Here is a 21,905-nt window from a genome sequence, read left to right as displayed (position 1 = left end):
CTCCTGAGCCAGCTCTGTGTGTACCTAGACATCCCACACCTTCTGATTGGTCAGTTCCATTACGTGGTACTGGTAACACACTAGTAACGTGTGGTAGAACATTTTATACTATGTTATTGCAACACATTTTTTTAAAACCAAGTTATTATGCAGCCCCTTGGACATGTGAGAGGCTGCACTTGAGGGGCCCTTTAGTTACTAAATTGATAACCACTGAGCTGTATTCCTAAAATAGTTTAGGCAGATAAGCTAGACATTTAATTGCTGGTAACATTATTAGTTATATATATTAAACTTGTATTAGTTCATCAGAGATGTACCAATAATGGCAGATCTGTTCTACTAGTAATTGTAATCAGAGTCTTTGAGTAAGGGATGCGATAACCCCAATGACCAATGGCCTGGATTGTGGCTTTTGGCCCGCTGGTAGGTACGCCGGAAAGAGGGCATACCCTGAATAAGAAAAGTACAATGAGAATATATGAAAAGCTGAGGGAATGGGTGGGTGGGCCCAGAAACCCACGGCGACCCAGCCCTGACCGGGAGGGAGTCTTAAGTACCCTCAGACTCCTCCCACAAATACAGGCTGGCCTGCGGCCAGCCTTCTTACTTGTCCCAGTCTGTTTTCATGAGCCGATCTGCTGTGTTCTAATCTGTTGATCCACTAAAATTTACGAGTGCCAAGTCCTTTTTTTTTTAAACTGTGCTGGTTGATTGGCTTATTTTCAATGGCTGTCTCTTCTAAGTTTAGACAAGTGATTTCAATTATTGTGTGTTCAAAAGATTTTTTGCTTTTGAGATCTCTATTATTGTCCCATATTGTAGACAATTTGTCAAAAAGACAAATTGATAGTTGTAAAATGAAATACATAATAGGGATGCGTGTCTGTGTCTCCTCTCCTTAGTCAGGTCACTGTAGTCTCTATACCTACCGATTTTAGTGAGATATTTTAAATAGCTTTTGGCTAAATTGCATCTACAGCATTAAATTACCTATCACTGACTGTTTCTGTCAGCAACAGTAATATATGTTCCTAAACTGTCCCCGACCTCTGCTGATCTTTATACTGATAACTACGTGCTGCACTGGAGAAGTGGGAATATATTTGTTAGGTCTTTAGATAGCCAAGTGTGAGATATGACGTTTACTTGTAGGTTGTAGTATACTGTAGGCTATCACTAATATCCATTAAGAATTCATGCTACTGCAGATATATATTATATTAGTAAAATATGTAATGACTGTATGGAGTCCAGTAGCCAATAACAGATTTCACTCGAATTCTTGTTATCCTAATGTGGTCAGATAATGAAGAAGATGGAATCTTGGTTGCTAGCGGTGTGTACACTGTGCATTGCTTTTACAATTTTTTTTAACCCATGTGTATACACACATATTTGGTGATTGTCATTGTTTTTGTATTTAAGTCTTCAAGTTGAATGAGTGTGTAACTATTGGAAAGTAAATATATGTGACCTCTTATTTGTTGCAGGGGCTTTTCATCTTCTTTTTCCACTGCATCTTTAACAAGGAAGTGAGAAAACAATTAAAGAATACTTTTACTGGAAAGAAAGTCCTAGCAGATGACACAAATACTACACGAGCCACATTACTAACAGTGAGTCCAGTAAGTCCAGTCTGACATTTGTCTGTTCATTTTCTAGTGTCTCTCTGCTGCCCTCCACAGGCGCTCTATGGCATTAAATTGGAACGTTTTTGAAATGAGAATTTGAAAAATCAGTTGTACACATATCTTGTAAATATTTATTGTGTTATATTTGAGCATTCCAGTAATATTGTACGAAAAATGTCATCCGAGAAAGAATCGTACGATAATCGGACCGTTGGTACAGGGCTTCCGCGAGCCGATCATGACAGTTCATATATTTTTTTTATCGGACATGCACGAAAATTTTCCTTGTACGATACCAGATCGTACGATTTTCGTTTTAGTCAGTACAGTTGTCGTCCGAAAATAAAACAAAAACCCATGACATCACTTCCGATTTTTTTTTTTTTCTCTGTCGTATGAGGATTTGGCATAATTTGTGGCATAACGGAGATGAAGAAATTGTTGATAAAAACACAAGCATTTGTGATTTAGTCCATTTTAAAAATGTGAAATGCTTTGTTTTTACAATAGACTACAAAATGGAAATGTTTAAAGGAGAAGTTCACCTTTTAAGAAAAAATAAATGCACATTTTGAAAATTTCCTGCAGAAGCCTGGAAAGCGTTGCACCCATAAGCAGTGGGTCAATGGTGCAATGGTCTGCCTACTTCACACAAGTTCTGCAGCTTTCTGCCCATGCCTTCATAAAGGGCTGTCTGTTGAAAAACAGCAGGGCTTGTGAATGAACTATGAGAGCGCTCATCAGCACCCTCACAGTTTATTCAGCATTCCAAGCCTTCAGCCGCAGTGGTTAATGGTAGCTGTAGTTCATTCACAGAAAACTGTGAATTAATGACGAAGCCGTGTGAGCAGAGCCCTACATGGCCGCGCTGTTCTTAAATTGTGACAGTGGGTGCGGGTTACACCGAGGGGGGGATATGGGTGTAACATGTTCCAAAAGGCAAACTTAGCCTTTAAGTGTGCCCCAGCTTATTTCTTATTTCTATCAAGTAACTTGCTGCTGCAAAATTTAGAGATTGTTCTGAAGAGTTTTAAGGTTTAACCCAGAGTGTGCCACTTTGGAACCAGCAGAGATTCACAGATCTTTCAGTCTGCTGCTGGTCCATTTTTCTCTCTGTTTTAAGTTCTTCCTTTCATACAAGGATGGCATGCCCTATGCCAAAAAAATACATATATATCTATCCAACACTCCATGCTGAATATGCCTCTCCTGTCCCTATACTACACATTTCTGCATTCCATTCTTCCATTCAGAAAATATTTACAACATCAGGAAAAGCTAAAGAATAACAGTATTTTTTTTGGGCTACTTGGCCTGTAAAACCTAGAGGGGCCTGTACAGCAGTTTATATCCCAACAGAGTATAGAATACAAAGTAGAATGTTTTTCCTATGATATGCAATGTGGACTCTTTATTATTACTATCAATATTTTGAAAACAATACGTGATAAAATGCTGTACTAGGTGTGGTTTCATTGATTTCCTTCCAAAACATGACCTTTTCTCTTGTTACATTTTTATTTTTTGGGGATAGGACTTGAGAATACTTAATAGTAAAAAGTGTTTTTTTTTTTTAACAAATATTTTCTTTCTTTTGTTAGTTTCTTCAGAAAAAAAAAATAGTCTGCACATAGCAGTGGATTTCTAGTATTGAGCTTATAGTAGTCATGTGGTATTTGTAATAGGATTACTTGGAATACTTTGCACGTAATGAGTGTGCACATCATAAATGTGCAGTAAGGTACGCTGACATTGTAATCTGAATGAAGGAGCTGTATCTCCATGCTGTAGATTTGCTTCACAGTGTGAAAAAAAACTCCTAACAATACTGCTGGCCTGCTAGCTCTTTCTGTGCAGTGAGTGTAAGATATGCAAGCTGACTTTTGGTTGTTTGCTATTCATTTACTGTGCGTCCGTCTTTAAATCGGTTGGACACAGTGTGCTAACACAAGCTTATTTACAGGGAAGCAATGTTTAAAGGATCCTTGCCCCATGTGTTTTAATGAGCATATATAGAATATTAATGAGAATGTAAGATATTGCTATTAAATACAATAATGTACAATAACTTTTGTGCAGAAAATGTATAATGATGGAGCTAACCAGCTTTTATCCTCAAAAACTGGCTTTTTCTTTTTTTTTTATTCACGTTTGTTATGCTTCACATAAAAAAAAGCCTGTTTTTGAGGACAAAAGTGATGGTATGCTTCATAAGATTTTACTAAACATGGCAGATTATTTAAGTAATTAAGAAAATGTAGAACCTTATTTATGGATGTCCTTATTTTCTCTCTAGCGAACCTTAAACTGCAACAACACATATATGGATGATTCTAACATGTACAGAACGGGTATTGGAGAGTCTACAGTCTCCTTGGAGAGCACCGTCAGGTCAGCCAAGAGCCGTAATAGCTACCTTGCTTTTATCCTCAGGTAATGCGGTGGTGGGTGCATGGCGCTTGGCTATCTTTGTTTCAAGGAATAGACCAAAAATCGTTGTATGAGAATACACCTTGCAATATTCCCAAAGTACTGAATGTCAGTACAAAAACATCATTTTGTTTTCTGCTGCCATTAGAAGTTCTCATACTACAGAGAGCCCAGTGTGTTCAGGTAAAATTGCAGATATTGCTATCAAATCTTTCAGCATTTAACAAAAGGATAAATTCTGTTTTCTGCATGGCTAGCTTTCCCACCGCCTGGCACTACAGCAAAGTAAATCTAACACAAGCTCATCCTTCTTTCTGCCCTAATGTACATAGATGTAGACTTATGAACACTCGGAAAAGAAAAACAGGGCTTACTGCCCTTAGTTGCAGGTTAAATACTGTATCCTGTTTAGTTGCAATCAGCAATAAACCAGCTGAAGCTGTGATTTGGCAATGTATTTATACTTTTCTTGGAATTGTTCTCATACACATTAGGGTTGAAATGGCACTTGGCTGTCAGGATATGATGAAGATAAATGATGTTTGTAGACCCCCTTTATAAATATGCCATACATATATACATACATACATCAGTCAGTTTTTTTTTAGTTTTTTTTCAACCAGTGGACTGAACCAAAAAACTGAGCAGATTCTTGCATCCAGACATTCGATGTGCATGAGGGAAATCCTCCCCACTGAGTTTTAGATTTGACAGCGAGGAGACCCCCCCCCCCTTAGAATACACTAATCAGTGCTGCAGGCCATTGGCTGGTATGCTGATTGGACAGGAAAAATCCAACAGAGCAGTTGTACAGAAGTCGATTGGTAGACCAACTTCTGTACAACCACAGTGCCCATATATGAATCAAAATGTGGCCAGTCCCTGCTGAACGATCTAAACTTCAATCCATATACAGGGAGTGCAGAATTATTAGGCAAGTTGTGTTTTTGAGGATTAATTTTATTATTGAACAACAACCATGTTCTCATTGAACCCAAAAAACTCATTAATATCAAAGCTGAATATTTTTGGAAGTAGTTTTTAGTTTGTTTTTAGTTTTAGCTATTTTAGGGGGATATCTGTGTGTGCAGGTGACTATTACTGTGCATAATTATTAGGCAACTTAACAAAAAAAATATATATACCCATTTCAATTATTTATTTTTACCAGTGAAACCAATATAACATCTCAACATTCACAAATATACATTTCTGACATTCAAAAACAAAACAAAAACAAATCAGTGACCAATATAGCCACCTTTCTTTGCAAGGACACTCAAAAGCCTGCCATCCATGGATTCTGTCAGTGTTTTGATCTGTTCACCATCAACATTGCGTGCAGCAGCAACCACAGCCTCCCAGACACTGTTCAGAGAGGTGTACTGTTTTCCCTCCTTGTAAATCTCACATTTGATGATGGACCACAGGTTCTCAATGGGGTTCAGATCAGGTGAACAAGGAGGCCATGTCATTAGTTTTTCTTCTTTTATACCCTTTCTTGCCAGCCACGCTGTGGAGTACTTGGACGCGTGTGATGGAGCATTGTCCTGCATGAAAATCATGTTTTTCTTGAAGGATGCAGACTTCTTCCTGTACCACTGCTTGAAGAAGGTGTCTTCCATAATCTGGCAGTAGGACTGGGAGTTGAGCTTGACTCCATCCTCAACCCGAAAAGGCCCCACAAGCTCATCTTTGATGATACCAGCCCAAACCAGTACTCCACCTCCACCTTGCTGGCGTCTGAGTCGGACTGGAGCTCCCTGCCCTTTACCAATCCAGCCACGGGCCCATCCATCTGGCCCATCAAGACTCACTCTCATTTCATCAGTCCATAAAACCTTAGAAAAATCAGTCTTGAGATATTTCTTGGCCCAGTCTTGACGTTTCAGCTTGTGTGTCTTGTTCAGTAGTGATCGTCTTTCAGCCTTTCTTACCTTGGCCATGTCTCTGAGTATTGCACACCTTGTGCTTTTGGGCACTCCAGTGATGTTGCAGCTCTGAAATATGGCCAAACTGGTGGCAAGTGGCATCTTGGCAGCTGCACGCTTGACTTTTCTCAGTTCATGGGCAGTTATTTTGCGCCTTGGTTTTTCCACACGCTTCTTGCGACCCTGTTGACTATTTTGAATGAAACGCTTGATTGTTTGATGATCACGCTTCAGAAGCTTTGCAATTTTAAGAGTGCTGCATCCCTCTGCAAGATATCTCACTATTTTTGACTTTTCTGAGCCTGTCAAGTCCTTCTCTTGACCCATTTTGCCAAAGGAAAGGAAGTTGCCTAATAATTCTGCACACCTGATATAGGGTGTTGATGTCATTAGACCACACACCTTCTCATTACAGAGATGTACATCACCTAATATGCTTAATTGGTAGTAGGCTTTCGAGCCTATACAGCTTGGAGTAAGACAACATGCATAAAGAGGATGATGTGGTCCAAATACTCATTTGCCTAATAATTCTGCACTCCCTGTATAGGCAGCTTAAAGCGGAGGTTCGGACGATTTTTTTATTTTTTTTAAAAAAGTCAGCAGCTACAAATACAGCAGCTGCTGACTTTTAAAAAAAGGACACTTGCCTGTCCAGCGTGCCCGCGATGTCGGCAGCCGAGGCTGAGCAATCGCACAGGCCTCGGCTGCTTCCGCCACCATCCTCGGTGAGGGAATCAGGAAGTACAGACCTAGCAGAACATTAATTTCTGGGTAGACATTTCTTACAAGGTTAAAAGATTTCCCTGTAAGGTTGTTAGTGTTGCTTCACAGTAGATCCCCTATTAAACTGTTACAGTTCCCATTCAGTTATGGGAAATATTTCATAATCCCGCCAAACTTGTGAAGACAAAGCAGAAATCTTACTTAAACACTATTTCCTTTGATGTTTGTTATTATTGGGATGTTTTTGTTCTGTTACTGTATTCCGTGTAATCCATATATGTATCTGGGTAGAGTTTTGAGTAAAATAATGTTTGTTTTTTTTTGTCTGATATATTAACCTATAAAATCATATGCAGAGTACACTGTGGGTGTAAAGAATGGAGAGCTGAGGAAAAGTGTTTTTATTTGAACTTCGTAGCATAGTTTTGTTGAAGCTTGTCATGCCCTGGAGCTGTTTTTGCACCTTAATAGAACAGTATTGTCTTAGCATCTCTTCCAGATATCTCACAAACACATGGATCAAAATTAAAAAATCTGATTAAAAGAGAGCCTCTTTTTTCCACTAAACATCTATATAAAATATCCTAATACTACATCTTGCTTTCTTTGCTGCTTGCTTGTGTTCAGCAATTCAGTGCATGGCCTGATGTCACTTCCATCTGTTATAATAATTGATGGCTATTTCTTGTGGTTTAAGAATGCATTTTATTTAGTACTATTTCTTGATTATTTCCTGATACAGGGATGAAGCTGCTCAAAAGCTCAGTATGTCTTCAGGACAGACCCGCGCTGGTGTTGCAGAGGTGGATAATGCACATTTCCACAGAAACCGAACGCGCTCTCATGGTAAGGCTCATAGCCTAGTCCACATTCGATTTCAGAAATGGATATGCCTGGTTTGCTTGATACTTACTATACAAATATCTTTATGTACAGGACATGACTCTGACTCTGATAGCGAGTTATCTCTTGATGAACATAGCAGCTCTTATGCTTCTTCACGCTCTTCGGATAGTGAAGATGAAGAAATTGGAACAGAGCAGCAGTGGAAACCAACCAGCCCTAAAAACAATGAACGTGGGCCTGTGCATAGTACGCCTAAAGGTAAATCGTTTAAATCTTATCACCATCTTCTCAGTTATTTAAAGGCTATCGGCACTATAGAGAAGTGTACCTCAACTTTCTACTCATTCCCAGTCTGAGCAAATCTGAAACCTATTATCTGAAAATATTTCCCAAGAGATGCAGCCTGCCTGACACAGCAAGACTTGCTTCAACATCTTCCTAGTCCTTTCATTGCATTTATGGCCAAATTCTTTGGACCCCAGTGGTTTCCCCATCAACAGTCTGAGTTGATGGACCTTCTTTTGAAGTCTGTTGTGTCAGGCATTATTTGCAACTAAGGATGAGCTCCGGCATGTTCGCACAGTCCATGTGCAGAGCCCGCCAGGAAGTGGGCACCGTGCTGCACTAATCACAGGCAGGGAGACATTGTCCCGATGCTCGGCTGCAGAGTTCGGGAAATGTCTCCCTGCTTTTGATTAGCGCAGCGCGGTGCCAACTTCCTGGCAGGCTCTGCACATGGACTGTGCGAACACGCCGGAGCTCATCCCTACTTGCAACAGTGCAGCTATGGAGGAAAGAGTAGGAGTGGTGCAAGGCAGACTGCAAAGAGAGCATCTCCAGAAAACATGAATTTATGAGGTATAATCTTTTAAATTTGCTGATACTATGGAAGAGGAGATGTAGATGGAGCACTAAAGTTCCAGAATTTTAAAAGAAACTCTGTACTAGAATAGTAATTTATTTTGATAAATGACTAGAAATCTGGGGGGGGTGGATTAAGGCAGTGAGTAAATAAAAACAAATGTAACGATCCTAAGAAATAACTTATGCTACCTTGGAGGACAGGGTTCTTTACACTTTCATTTTAAAAGTGGAAACTCCCTCAAGTACACGTATAATGCATGTCATAGATGTGCAGTTACTGAATAATGCACATATATACACTCAATTTTTTTGCTCTTGCAGCACTACCATCTACTAAAATAGACCGACCATCTGCTCTGCAAATTCTTGCACAGTTTTAATACCAACGAGATCATTAAAAATTGCAACTATATATATATTTTTTTCCCCCTGCAGTGGATTCAATACCAAATCACGTTAAACCTTATTGGCCTAATGAATGCATGACAGCCAGTGACAGTGAGGATCAAGCGGGCAAAAGTACACTGAAAGTAGAGACCAAAGTGAATGTGGAGCTTCATAATGAAATCAAGGCTAATCACTGTGGCGAGATGCCTCATGACAAGGAGAATGAAGCACAGACCAAGGATGGCAAGGTCGTCAACAATCACAACGGTCAACAGCCAGAACTAAGAAGAGGTAAGCTATGGCAATATTTGGCAGCACTTCATCTATCCATTTTCAGAATCATGTTGTTGGTTTTGAACATGGAATCCCAAGTCCCCAATCTCTAAAATGGCCAAAGAACACTGAGCTTAAGATTATGTTTTATATAATGATTCCCTAAAGGGCATATTTATGAAGAACGTAATTTGACACTCGCCAATTATTGTCAATAGCAGAAGGAATAAAAGCATGCTTGTACATTGTTACCTTATATAACAAGGCAGGGGTCTTCAAACTTTTTAAACAAAGGGCCAGTGGGAGTAGAAAATTCTTCTGGCTTGGTGGTCAGTGGGAGTAAAAAAACGTACATAGCACTTGTGGTCAGTAGGAAGAGGAATAGGGCCCCATCGTTGGTATCAGTGAAAGGAATAGTGAACCATTAGTTTCCATGAAAGGAATATTGCCCCAGTGTTGGTATCAGTGAAAGAAATAGTGCCCCATCGTTGGTATCAGTGAAAGAAATAGTGACCCATAGTTGGTATCAGTGAAATAAATAGTGACCCATCGTGGTATAGGTGAAATAAATGGTGACCCATCGTGGGTATCAGTGAAAAAAATAGTGCCCCTTCGTTGGTATCAGTGAAAGAAATGGTGCCCCATCGTTGGTATCAGTGAAAGAAATAGTGCCCCATCGTTGGTATCAGTGAAAGAAATAGTGACCCATCGTTGGTATCAGTGAAATAAATAGTGACCCATCGTGGTATCGGTGAAAGAAATGGTGACCCATCGTTGGTATCAGTGAAAGAAATAGTGCCCCTTCTTTGGTATCAGTGAAAGAAATAGACCCATCGTTGGTATCAGTTAAATAAATAGTGCCCCATCGTTGGTATCGGTGAAAGAAATAGTGCCCCATCGTTGGTATCAGTGAAAGAAATAGTGACCCATCGTTGGTATCAGTGAAATAAATAGTGACCCATCGTGGTATCGGTGAAAGAAATGGTGACCCATCGTTGGTATCAGTGAAAGAAATAGTGCCCCTTCTTTGGTATCAGTGAAAGAAATAGACCCATCGTTGGTATCGGTGAAAGAAATAGTGCCCCATCGTTGGTATCGGTGAAAGAAATAGTGCCCCATCGTTGGTATCAGTGAAAGAAATAGTGACCCATCGTTGGTATCAGTGAAAGAAATAGTGACCCGTCGTGGTATCGGTGAAAGAAATGGTGCCCCATTGTTGGTATCGGTGAAGGGAATAGTGCCCCCTTGTTGCAGTCAGTGAAGGGAATAATGACCCATTGTTGGTATCAGCAAAGGAAATAGTGTCCCATCGTTGGTATCGGTAAAATAAATAATGCTATCTTTTTGGTATTCATGGGAGGAATCGTGCCCCATCATTGTCAGTGGGAGACCATCTTTGATGTCAGTGGGAGGAATAGTGCTCCAACATTTATATCAGTGGATGAAAGTATGACCCATCATTGGTGCCAGTGGAAGGAATAGGGCCCCACCATTGTCAATGAGAGGAGTTATGCTCCACTGTTGGTGTCAGTGGAAAGAATGGTGCCTCGTTGTTGGTGTCAGTAGGAGAAAACAATGCCTTGAATCAATGCGCAGAATAGTGCTCCAATGGCCACATAACGGCATGCAAAGGGCTGCAGTTTGAAGGCCACTGAAATGGTTAACTGCAGTAATGTTCAGGATGATCTTCATTTTAGAGGAATTGATGACATACACTGAGCTGTGATGACACAAGAAAATGGATTGCATTTCTGTATGAAAATGTGCTTATACGTTTGTACATACCAAACTGGCATTTGTACATACCAAAGAGTTAAGACTTGTCCATCGGAATCGGCTGAGACCTTCTTGAACATTAATAAAAACTTAACAATACAACTATAATGCTCAGACAATGATGAATGTGTTCCCTTTATAGGTGTCCCGCCCATTATATTTACTTAGTGAGTCAAGTTTACTGAACAGAACAAAGGCTATACGTGACTTGTTCACACTTTGTCACCCATGTTCCATTGTACGGCGTGTTTCTGGTGATGATGTGCAATCATATATTATGTGCAAATCTTGTCCATGTCATGCTGTAAATTTAGTCGTCTAATTCTAAAGATACCTGTGATGGAAATGGTGCTGAGTATGTTAATCCCTTTCAACATATACAATATTACATGATTGATAACACTTGTTACTCTAACCCTTTTACTCAAGTTTGTATAGTTGTGCTCTGTTCAGTTATTATAGCAAAAGGGTCGGCAATCAGAACAAGAAAAGAGTGGTTATAAAATCGCAACACTAAAATAAAAAATATATATATATTTATATAGATATATATATATATATATATATATATATATATATATATATATATATATATATATATATATATATATTATTGTATTTCTGTCTTGTAGAATGCATGTATTCTTTCCCATAGTCCTGTACACAACTGGTCTGGCTTTATAGATTAGGTATAATACAGTTACAGAAATAAGTATTTTATTTTTTATATATATATATATAGATTTCTGTAACTGTATTATACCTAATCTATAAAACCAGGCCAGTTGTGTACAGGACTATGGGAAAGAATACATGCATTCTACAAGACAGAAATACAAGAAAGCTATCGGGATATACAGATATCATCTTCCACTGTTGAATGCATTCTTCTGTGTAGATCTTTCTCCAACTTTTCAACACAAAGGAATTCTTGGAATAACGTTCCAGTCTCAGGGAACCTCTGCTACAAATGACTTTATCTACAAATGACTATATCTACAACTCGTGGTACATTAGTGATGGTCATTGGGAAGCATTAGGGCTCTTTCACACGTCCGTTCCGTTCGTCCGTTTTTTGGACGTCCGTTAACGGACCGCAATGCTTTCCTATGGGTTAGCGGATGAGCATTCGCTAACGTCCGTTAACATCCGTCTCCGTTAAGCTCCGTTTTTTTGAACGGAAGAAAACCCTATTTTTCTTCCGTCAAAAAAACGGAACGGACGGAAAACGGACGTTAGCGGACGATCCGTTTACCATCCGATCCGCTAACATTAGTTTTTCATCAAAATATGTGAAAAGCCCCAAAAGAAAAACGGATGGAAAAACGGACGAAAAACGGATCGGAAACGGATGTAAACGGACGAAAAACGGATGAAAAAACGGATCAACTGATGAAAAAAAAACTGAGCGGACGTGTGAAAGAGCCCTTACTCCCTTACAGATAGCTAAAAAGATCAATGGAGTCAGTGGGAACTTATCTGAGGTGCATACATTTCTCCTTGCTCAAGGAATCCCTAGCAACCTCTGGAGGAACGCTAGGCTTCCATGGAACCTTGTAGATAATGGTACTATTGCAAGTATTGTGTATTGGTAGGGTATGATACCATTTTTATGGGATGCTTAAAGATTAAATATTCTTTTTAACAGGTATTTTGAAAAAAAAAGTCACATACCCTCCTCCTTTGACGGACAAAAATCTTAAAAACCGTCTACGAGATAAATTGGACTATAATCAAAGTACTATTTCATCAAGGACTTCCTCACTATGTTCAAATGATGGCATCCGTCCAGTTACAGACACAGCAATAACCATAAAAAATGCACGAAGGGATCATTCTCGAGAACAAGTCAATGGCATGGCGATGAGTGTACAAGCTGGACCTACAAATGGAGAGGCTTCAGACTCTGAGTAAGTATGTTAAAGAAATATTTGCATTAGAGATAAATGAACATATAATGCGATATGTTCATAGAGCCATGCATTTCATACAGGATCAGTGCCAATTCCAATATGCAAGTTTATTGTCAGTGTGGTTAAGCCATATAGAATTTCAGCTCCTAAATGGCACTGAGGTGGCTTTTCTTTAAGGAGACTCTGTCACTTTAAGAAAGAAAGAGAGAGAAAAAAATAATAATGTTCATACACATACTTGTAGCAGCTTCCAGTAACCCCTGCTTCCCCTGAATGCCAGGCTATTGTGACAGGGACAGCTCTGACACTTCTGGGTCATGTCAAACCTTGCTGCTTACATTTCCTCCAGTCCCACCTCCCCCTACATAGATTTTCAATGGTCCATCACTATGATGTGCTGCATCGGTGGCCCATTGGCCAATTGAAATAAGCAGAAGGCAAATTCAGAAGCTTCATCATTATCAGTACGTTTTTAGAAACATTGCCTGTCCTATCAGTTGGCATTTGACTGTAACCGAAGGCTATTGGTGCTGCTTCTGGTACCTGCACTTAATGCCTCTCAGAAGCTTTAAAGCAGGGATCTCAAACTGGTGGCCCTCCAGCTGTTAGGAAACATGCCTCTGCCTGAGGGAGTCATGCTTGTAACTTTCAAGCCTTGCAATGCCTCATGGGACTTGTAGTTTTGCAACAGCTGGAGGGCCGCGAGTTTGAGACCCCTGCTTTAAGTGAATGACAAAGTTTAACCACTTTAGCCCCGGGCCTGTTTTTCAGAGTCGGTGTTTACGAGACAAAACCATTTTTTTTTGCTAGAAAATTACTTAAAACCCCCAAACATTATATATTTTTTTTTTTCTAACACCCTAGAGAATAAAATGGAAGTCATTGCAATACTTTTTGTCACACCGTATTTGCGCAGCGGTCTTACAAGCGCACTTTTTTTTGAAAAAAATCACTTTTTTAAATGAAAAAATAAGACAACAATAAATTTGGCCCAATTTTTTTATATATTGTGAAAGATAATGTTACGCCGAGTAAAATGATACCCAACATGTCACGCTTAAAAATTTCGCCCGCTCGTGGCATGGCGTCAAACTTTTACCCTTAAAAATCTTGATAGGCGACGTTTAAAAAATTCTACAGGTTGCATTTTTTGAGTTACAGAGTAGGCCTAGGGCTAAAATTAATGCTCTCGCTCTAACGATCGCGGCGATACCTCACTTGTGTGGTTTGAATACCGTTTTCATATGTCGGCGCTACTCGCGTATACGTTCGCTTCTACGCGCGAGCTCGTCGGGACGGGGCGCTTTAAAACATTTTTTTTTTTGCTTTTCGCATTTATTTTTATTTATTTTACAATTTTTAACACTGAAAAAAAAAAAAAAAAAAAAATTATCACTTTTATTCCTATTACAAGGAATGTAAACATCCCTTGTAATAGAAAAAAGCATGACAGGTCCTCTTAAATGAGATCTGGGGTCAAAAAGACCTCAGATCTCATATTTAGGCTTAAATGCAAAAAAAAAAAAAAAAATTTGGAAATGTCATTTTTTCAAATGACAAAAAAAAAAATGTTTCTTTAAGACGCTGGGCGGGACTGACGTTTTGACGTCACTTCCGCCCAGCGGAGCTATGGGGACGGGCGAAGGAGATTTTTCCTTCAGTCTCGTCCCCGCTCACCATCCGGATGGTCGCGATCTCCTCCGCCGCTACCGACGGCTCCGGTAAGCGGCGGAGGGCGCGGAACAGCGGCGGGGGGGGGGGGGGGGCCCTCTCCCGCCACCGATAACGGCGATCTCGCGGCGGATTCGCCGCGGAGACCGCCATTATCGTTAACACGGCCGCCCACAGAAGAGATGAATATCTCGATTGTGGCAGCAGCTGCTACCGTTACCGAGATATTCATCTCTAAAGTGATGACGTATAACGACGGTGGGCGGTCGGCAAGTAGTTAAGTCACTCAAGTCCATGTTATCTAGTAAAAGAAGGTCTGATATGCTTTACTGCTGCTTGAAAAGAAATCTGAAATTTCAGTTTAGCTCAGGCCAGTTAAAGCGGAGTTCCACCCAAAAATGGAACTTCCGCTTTTCGGAATATTCCCCCCCCTCCGGTGTCACGTTTGGCACCTTTTCATGGGGAGGAGGCAGCAGATACCTGTGTAATCCAGGTATTTGCTCCCACTTCTGGGCACAGGTCACCGCGACGACCTACGCCATGTCCGGTGCCTTCTCCGTCCCCCCGCTGTCTTCTGGGAGACACACAGGTCCCAGAAGACAGCAGGGACCAGTGGGATCGCGCAATGCGACTCGCGCATGCGCAGTAGGGAAACCATTACCTGATACTCCTCCGAAGATAGCGGCAGCAGCACCTAAGAGCCGAGGGACAGATCGGCTTCGGGTGCCGACATCGCGGGCGCCCTGGACAGGTAAGTGTCCTAATATTAAAAGTCAGCAGCTACAGTCTTTTCGGCAGGACTTCGCTTTTAATTTTAAATTGAAAGCTCAATTTAGTTTTTTTAAGGTACCCTTTAGAACAGAATCTGATTCAGAACAGCACTTACTTGCCATATGCACATATAAGTTCCTGTTATGTGTGCCTAGTCTGAAAAGAATTGGATTACTCAGGTGGAGCAAAAATCATACAACTAATATACAGGTGTCTGGAGGCAGCTTCAATTGTGATGTATTTTGAATTCCTTATCTTAATTTGGATTTTTAGTGGCTAAAGATTTTTTCCCCCCTAATCCATTCTCTGCATTAGGGCAGGGGTCTCAACTTTTTGAACAAAGGGCCACTTTATTGTCCTTCAGACTTTAGGAGGGCCGGATTGTGGCCAACAGGGGCAGGAAATGCCACAGGCTCAGCATCAGTGAGAATAGATATGGCCTTAGGGTTGGTGGTCAATAGGAGGAGGTGTATTCCCCCTATTAGTAGGAGGTATAGTATCCCATCATTGGGATCGGTGGAAGATATAGTGCCCCATTGTTGATGTCCGTGGGAAGAATAGTGCCTCATATCAGTGGGAGGAATTGTGCCCCAAGGGCCAGATACAGACTAGCAAAGGGCCACATCTGGCCCTCGGGCCGCAGTTTGGAGACCCCTGCATTAGGGTAAACAAATCTTTTACGTACAAACACCCCCTGATTATCAGTGCAGCAAATCAATGTCCATTAGTGAAGACGAAAAATTACCTATTTACAAAATTGTAAAACACAAACTAAAAAAAAATGTTTGTTTGTTTTTTTCCAACGTCAGGCTTTTTATGTTTAACAGAAAATAAAAACCCAGTGGTGATTAAATACCACCAAAAGAAAGCTTTATCTGTTTCAAAAAAGTTCATTTGGGTACGGTGTTGCATGACCACGCAATTGTCATTTAAAGTGCAACAGCACTGAAAGCTGAAAATTGCAGGATGGGAGTGAACGTGCCTTGCATTGTAATTAAATTGTTTGCCAAACTCTGGTGCTTCAGTCATAAAATAAAAGTAGACAATTTTGTCAGTTTAATATATTTATTTTAAATGTTTCCCAGATCTCTAATACTTCCATGAAGTCTGATATATTACTACTTGTTTTTGTAAGGGATCTCCTCTGGAAGGTTGTTATTAACCATTGCTGAGGCTACTGTTGTGCACCACAGGAGCCTGATGCTACCTGATTCCCTGTAGTGATGCTCATTCTATGGAAGAACAGCATTTTATAACAGTGTGCATGGACAGTTTGTTGTGATAAATTGATAAATAATAGCCATTTAAAGGCTTCCATTTACAGAAAAGTTATTCTATCATTTTGTAGGGTTGCCAACCACCTGATTCCCCAGGAGCAGAAAGTCAGATTTTAACTTATGGCCAAGATTCTGTAAAACAATGACATTGGTAAACCCCACAAGTTACTTTATCTTTGCATGAGTACTGGACTGCACTAAAATGGTGGCAGGGTTGTTTCTGCATGTTAGATATGAGTATTCCTGGGTCCTCCCTCCTCGTCTGTGACATGCATGACATGTAAACTAACATTCGGTAATGTATGTGTTTAACCCAAATCCTGCATGCTCCTTTCTTTTCATGAACAGTGGCAGTAATGAAACTTCAATTTGAATCATCAGGAGATTGTGAAGACTTCTACAGACCAGGAACCCCTCGTCCCAAAGCTTGTGACTTCCCGAACATCTGGGATTATACAGAGGAGCACAACTGTGGTGGTCGAGGATGTATCATTGCTAAGGCAATTGCTTAATTTGGCAGACTTGTGACTGCTTCATGATATAAATAATAAACTAAAGAGTTGTGCTGTCGGGATCCATAATAAATTAAAGCACCCAGTGCCAAAAATGAGAGCATAGAGCATAAGCAAGACTCCATTCCCGCGGATAAAGGACATCACAACAGGGGACACAGCAAAGAGCGCCGGACGGATTCACAGGTCCATACAAGGAGACTGCTTTGTGGTGTAGACTAAGCTAACGGACTCATGAAAATCGCATGGAGAAATCGGCATTATACAGACAGTCCTCCCTGGCGTCGAACTGCTCATTTGTGTTGTCACAATGTGACCTTCCAGCCTGCTGGACAATGCACACTATAAGATGACACCAAGTGCCCTTCATTCACTTCACCAACTTATGTGTCTTAAAAACCATTGTAAAAATCTGTAAAAGAATGTTTGTAGATATTTTATATATTTTTACGGGGACTCTTAAACGAAGCTCTTTTTTTTTTTTTTTTTGTAAATTTTACTACTAGTTTTGTTATTTGATACTCACTCACAGACCTGCTGAAAACAAATATTTTTATACTACAAGATTGCACATTACTTGAATTTTAAACTTTTATTGCAAACATTTTTTTTATTACAGAAACTTTCATCCTAATTCCCGACAAGGAAAAAAATACAATCAGATAGTTGTGCTGCCAAGTAATTGTATACCCTACCCTTATACTTGACATTTCCTATACAACACACTGAATAGAACTAGTTTGTTACTGAGACCCTTCTGTTCGTTTTCTGTCTATTGCCAGAACTGAGTGTTACATTTGGAGCACCTTGTTTTCCAATACTGAGCCTTACTTCTGTTCTCTTCTCATACAACAGCACAACCCAAATAAGTTCACAGAAAACTGAGCTTTTTTCCGCCTGGTAAAAGAATAGCTTAAATTTGTTTCTTGAAAAGCACACATTTTCTACTCCAGTCTACAGACGGCGAGTATCAGACTAATATTTAAAAATCAATAAGAAGTGATTAAGAGATCTTTTTTTAACTGTGATAACAATTGTTTTTAATGTACAGTTGTATATAATATGTTGACAGGCAGCAGTAAAGATACTGAATGCAGTATACAGAAAGCTTGGTTGATCCATTTCTCAGCAATAGAATGACTACTACGGAGTAACATGGCATAAAAGCCGATCCTGCAAACAGCTAAATCACCCTCAACCTGTAATAAATTATAAAATAAAATAAAAAGTTTGTTGTTACAAGCAGAGATTAGTATTTACAGGAACAAGGACTACTACTAATTGCACTGAATGAAAGACAGCGAAAACATGCCTAAAAGTGCCTTTTAACAAGTCTCTAACAGCGGGGTTTCTTATTTGCATATGCAGTTTGTTCTGCAGCCTTTTATGTTCATAATTTTTAAAATTTGTGGTCTGTGATCATAGATTCTGATAAACTATAGAAAATAGATGAAAGTTGGACAATCTCCAATTTTGTTTGGCCAGCTTAAAAAAAATGTTCCTATCCCACGTGTTCAGTGTCATTAAAGTAATAACTGGTATGTATACACAGGTCTCATGACAGTAAAAAGCTATAGGTATGATATGTTCGTATTATCACCCCTGTAAATCTTTGTTCCCTTTATTTTAAAAAAAGTGTTACATTTTGGCTGGGTTTTTGTTTAATGTTTAAAAATGATTTTTATGACAAACTTTTATGGCAAAGGCTAGACACTGGATTTTTTTTTACATGTGTATTTATTAATGTACAAACACTGGAGAAAACCGTACTGAGAAGATGGCTTGGTAAATTAAAATGTTCAGATTGTATCAGTGTGTTGACTTTTGTCTGAATTTTTTTTTCTGAATTCTCTTTTAAAGATGCTGTATACTAGATTTTATATATATATATATATATATATATATATATATATATATATATATATATATATATATATATATATATATATATATATATATAAAATGAGAGAGCGATCACATTTGTAATCATACACAACATCAATACATTGCAATTTGCAAAAATCTGGGAGCCTTGGCAGAGACTGCAGTTGGTGGAAAGGCTGATGGCCAGGATAAGTCTGGACTGTAAAATCTAAATGCAAAACAGTGTGCACTGAAACGTTAGGTTAAAATCACTTTTAGTAAATAAAAAATTGTAAAATTACACTTAAAATTAAGTGGCTTGTTCAGGGCATATCATCGGAACCACCATCTCTCTAATGGAGCACCAGAGCATAAGGTCATAAGTAGTCAGCAACAGGAGAGATGTGATCAGGGATAGTAACCTTCTGAAGTTACCTTGCAGAAACCATGGAGTAGAAAAGTACAAAAACGTCTCTAAAGTATGTCAAGAGGATTGAACTTGTACCCTGATTAAATAGAGTGCATCCATTAACATGTTCCAGGACCCACACCTCTTCACCAGTAGGAAAATGGATACCAACACATGTTATTGGAGGCATTCTATATACCTTATTGGGTCCTCTTTGACACTCTTTTGTGATGTTTTTGTAGTTCTCACCTCTGAGGTTACCATCCCTGATAACATCTCTCCTGTTAACCCTGATCAAGCAACTTAATTGTAAGTGCAAATTATTTGTTTTCATGCAGTAGGTTGTCATGCAGTAGTCATGGAGTAGTAATAAATCACAACAGATGGGGTGTTCCATCTTGCTTATAGCCCTATGTGCCGGAGAAAGGAAGGAGTAAGGGGGGGCTGCTGAAAGGATAAAAGGATGGGTTTATATTGGGGGAGGGGGTAGCAAGGGGTGTTCACACACAGGTAAGAGTAAAATGGAACACTAATGGTGGAGGTAAGGTTTGGATATGAAAAAGTTGAGCCTTCCCCTTGTCTAAATAGCAGAATGAATTCCAGCAGAACTAAGTGTCAGTGTATGCTTAACATTTGTTTTAGGAGGAAGAAATACAGTCTTTTATGTGTTGAATTTAATTTACTCAATGCGCTGACAGCTGGTTAAGGGTGGTTAAGGATGTGTTGGGCTGAAATACATGACTTCACTGCATTCAATAGGTGGCTCAGGACTGATTTTTGTTTTGTAGGTTTTAAGAGAGATGGTGGAATAGAGTAAGAAGGCAGGATTGTTGGGAATTTGAAAGGAAATCAGTGGTCTAATAGACGCCATGAGTGTTGATAGAGATGTGAGTTAGTGGCAGAGCTGTAGAGTATGCCAGAGAACATTTGTCACAAACCTGTGGTTGCCATTAGGTTGGGGACTAAGGCCCAGAGACCTGTGGACAAGAAGTGTGAGGTAGGAGAAGGCTGCCTAGGGTGAAGTCAAGGTTGCCAAGGATTGGGGAAAGGGGAGATGGAGACAAATCAAGTTTCTGGAGTGTCAAAGAGAATGGTTGTGGAGAAGGGATGGGATGAAATCTCAAGATAATTGGTATAGCCAGGAAACGCCATGGTATGTGGTGGAGAGTGAACTGGGATAGGGATTGCACTATAGCCACCAAATGTTTCAGCCCTACATATCTAAATTAGTCGATTTAGTCCTGTCGGGTGGCAAGCTATGTGGTACCTAAAGAGATCTGGAAGAGTTAGTCCTCCATCAACTTTGGATAAGGAGAGAAGTTCTCGGCAGAGTCCAAGTCTCCTTGAAGCCCCTACAAATTTGACAAATTCCATGTTTACTGACTTGAGAAAAGTCGTGGGTGCCTTAAAGGGAAGGGCAGACAGGAGGTGAAGGAATTTCAGGAGGGACAACATTTTGATAACTTCCTTAACCAGGAAAACCATTTAATATTCCACTTCTGCAGTAAGGTTTTTTGTATGTTTGGGGATGATTTGGGGGGGCAGGCATGTCTCAACAAGATTCACTGTTATGGAGGCATATATGCCTAGATAGAGGTCTATTTATTTTTTTAACTGTTTTGATCTAGGAAGGGGAATTGCTACGCTTCAAACGTTTTAATTTGGTATTCGATACCCATTTGTTTCAAATTTATGTTGGTGGTTGGAGAGCGAAGTAAGAGGGCTTGTCATGGAAAAGAGGTCACCTGGACAGGTTGGAATCTTGGTGGTTTCCTGTTTGGACAGTAAGAGCCAATCCACTGGTCTGCAAAGGAATCACTTGAATGAAAGTATGAATAGAAGGGTGGAGACAGCTGCCTCATTCGATTGCTGATGTGGAAGGTATCTTCCATCATACTTGATGTGATTGTAACCATATTGGTGCAATTGTGACAGAGAAAATTGAGTCATGTCCATGATACTTTTTTTTTTATTTGCACTAGAGTACTGCTTGGACCTTGAAAGGGACATACCCCTGAAAGCTCATCCATGAAAAATTATATGTTGGTGCAAATAAAAAAAAGTATCACGGACATGACTCGATTTTCTCTGATGTGGAAGATGAAAGATAACATAAATTTTAACTTGGATCCCTGCATGCTATTGAATGCCTTTTCTACATCCGTGCATAGAAAAAGACATGGTGTTGACAAGGAGGACACGTGCATACATAGAAACCAATGCGTTTCTTTTTTTTTTTGTGAAAGCCCACATGAACAAGCTTTAGAAGCTGATTGGCTACCATGCGCAGGTGCACCAGATTTTGCCCTCTCCAGTTTTAGTAAATCAACTCCAATGCCTCTAGTCTCAAGGGCTGGTAAAAAGCCCACTATGTCAAGATTCACTATACGAGCAGCATAAGGGAGAAATTGGATAAAAATAAAAGTTTTACTTAGGAGTTTGAGATCAAGGTTTGATAATGAAATGGGGCTATAGCTAGCACAGCAGGATGGGTCTTTCCTCCCTCTGGATATTATCGTGATCTGTGCTCTTTGGAAAAGTGGGAGGTATTTGTTAAGGAATTAAGAGCATTAGTGAGATGTGGGAGTAGCATTTTTTTAAAAGGATGGCAAGTCCATCTGG

General features: G+C 39.8%; 1 protein-coding gene across 8 annotated transcripts in view; it reads left to right on the top strand.

Moving 5' to 3' along the window:
• Window positions 1–18,825, top strand: part of CELSR1 (cadherin EGF LAG seven-pass G-type receptor 1) — a 219,262-nt gene extending 200,437 nt beyond the window's left edge. Inside the window, exons 29-36 of one of the 8 annotated variants that reach the window (XM_040343639.1) lie at window positions 1,494–1,619; window positions 3,931–4,025; window positions 7,464–7,567; window positions 7,658–7,825; window positions 8,867–9,109; window positions 12,516–12,777; window positions 16,571–16,650; window positions 16,848–18,825. In XM_040343639.1, the coding sequence (XP_040199573.1) occupies window positions 1,494–1,619; window positions 3,931–4,025; window positions 7,464–7,567; window positions 7,658–7,825; window positions 8,867–9,109; window positions 12,516–12,777; window positions 16,571–16,616 (1,044 nt within the window). In that variant the 3' untranslated portion in view covers window positions 16,617–16,650; window positions 16,848–18,825. Of the gene's footprint in view, window positions 1–1,493; window positions 1,629–3,930; window positions 4,068–7,463; window positions 7,568–7,657; window positions 7,826–8,866; window positions 9,110–12,515; window positions 12,778–16,570; window positions 16,651–16,847 lie in introns of all 8 variants that reach the window. The other 7 variants (XM_040343634.1, XM_040343638.1, XM_040343633.1 and 4 more) reach the window with 7 other exon arrangements.
• The last annotated feature ends 3,080 nt before the right edge of the window (window positions 18,826–21,905 follow it).

Source organism: Rana temporaria, chromosome 3, assembly GCF_905171775.1.
Source record: "Rana temporaria chromosome 3, aRanTem1.1, whole genome shotgun sequence".
In the NCBI taxonomy this organism is placed as follows: domain Eukaryota; kingdom Metazoa; phylum Chordata; class Amphibia; order Anura; family Ranidae; genus Rana; species Rana temporaria.
Note: the sequence above shows the minus strand (reverse complement) of the source record. Positions and strands in the feature narration are given on the sequence as shown.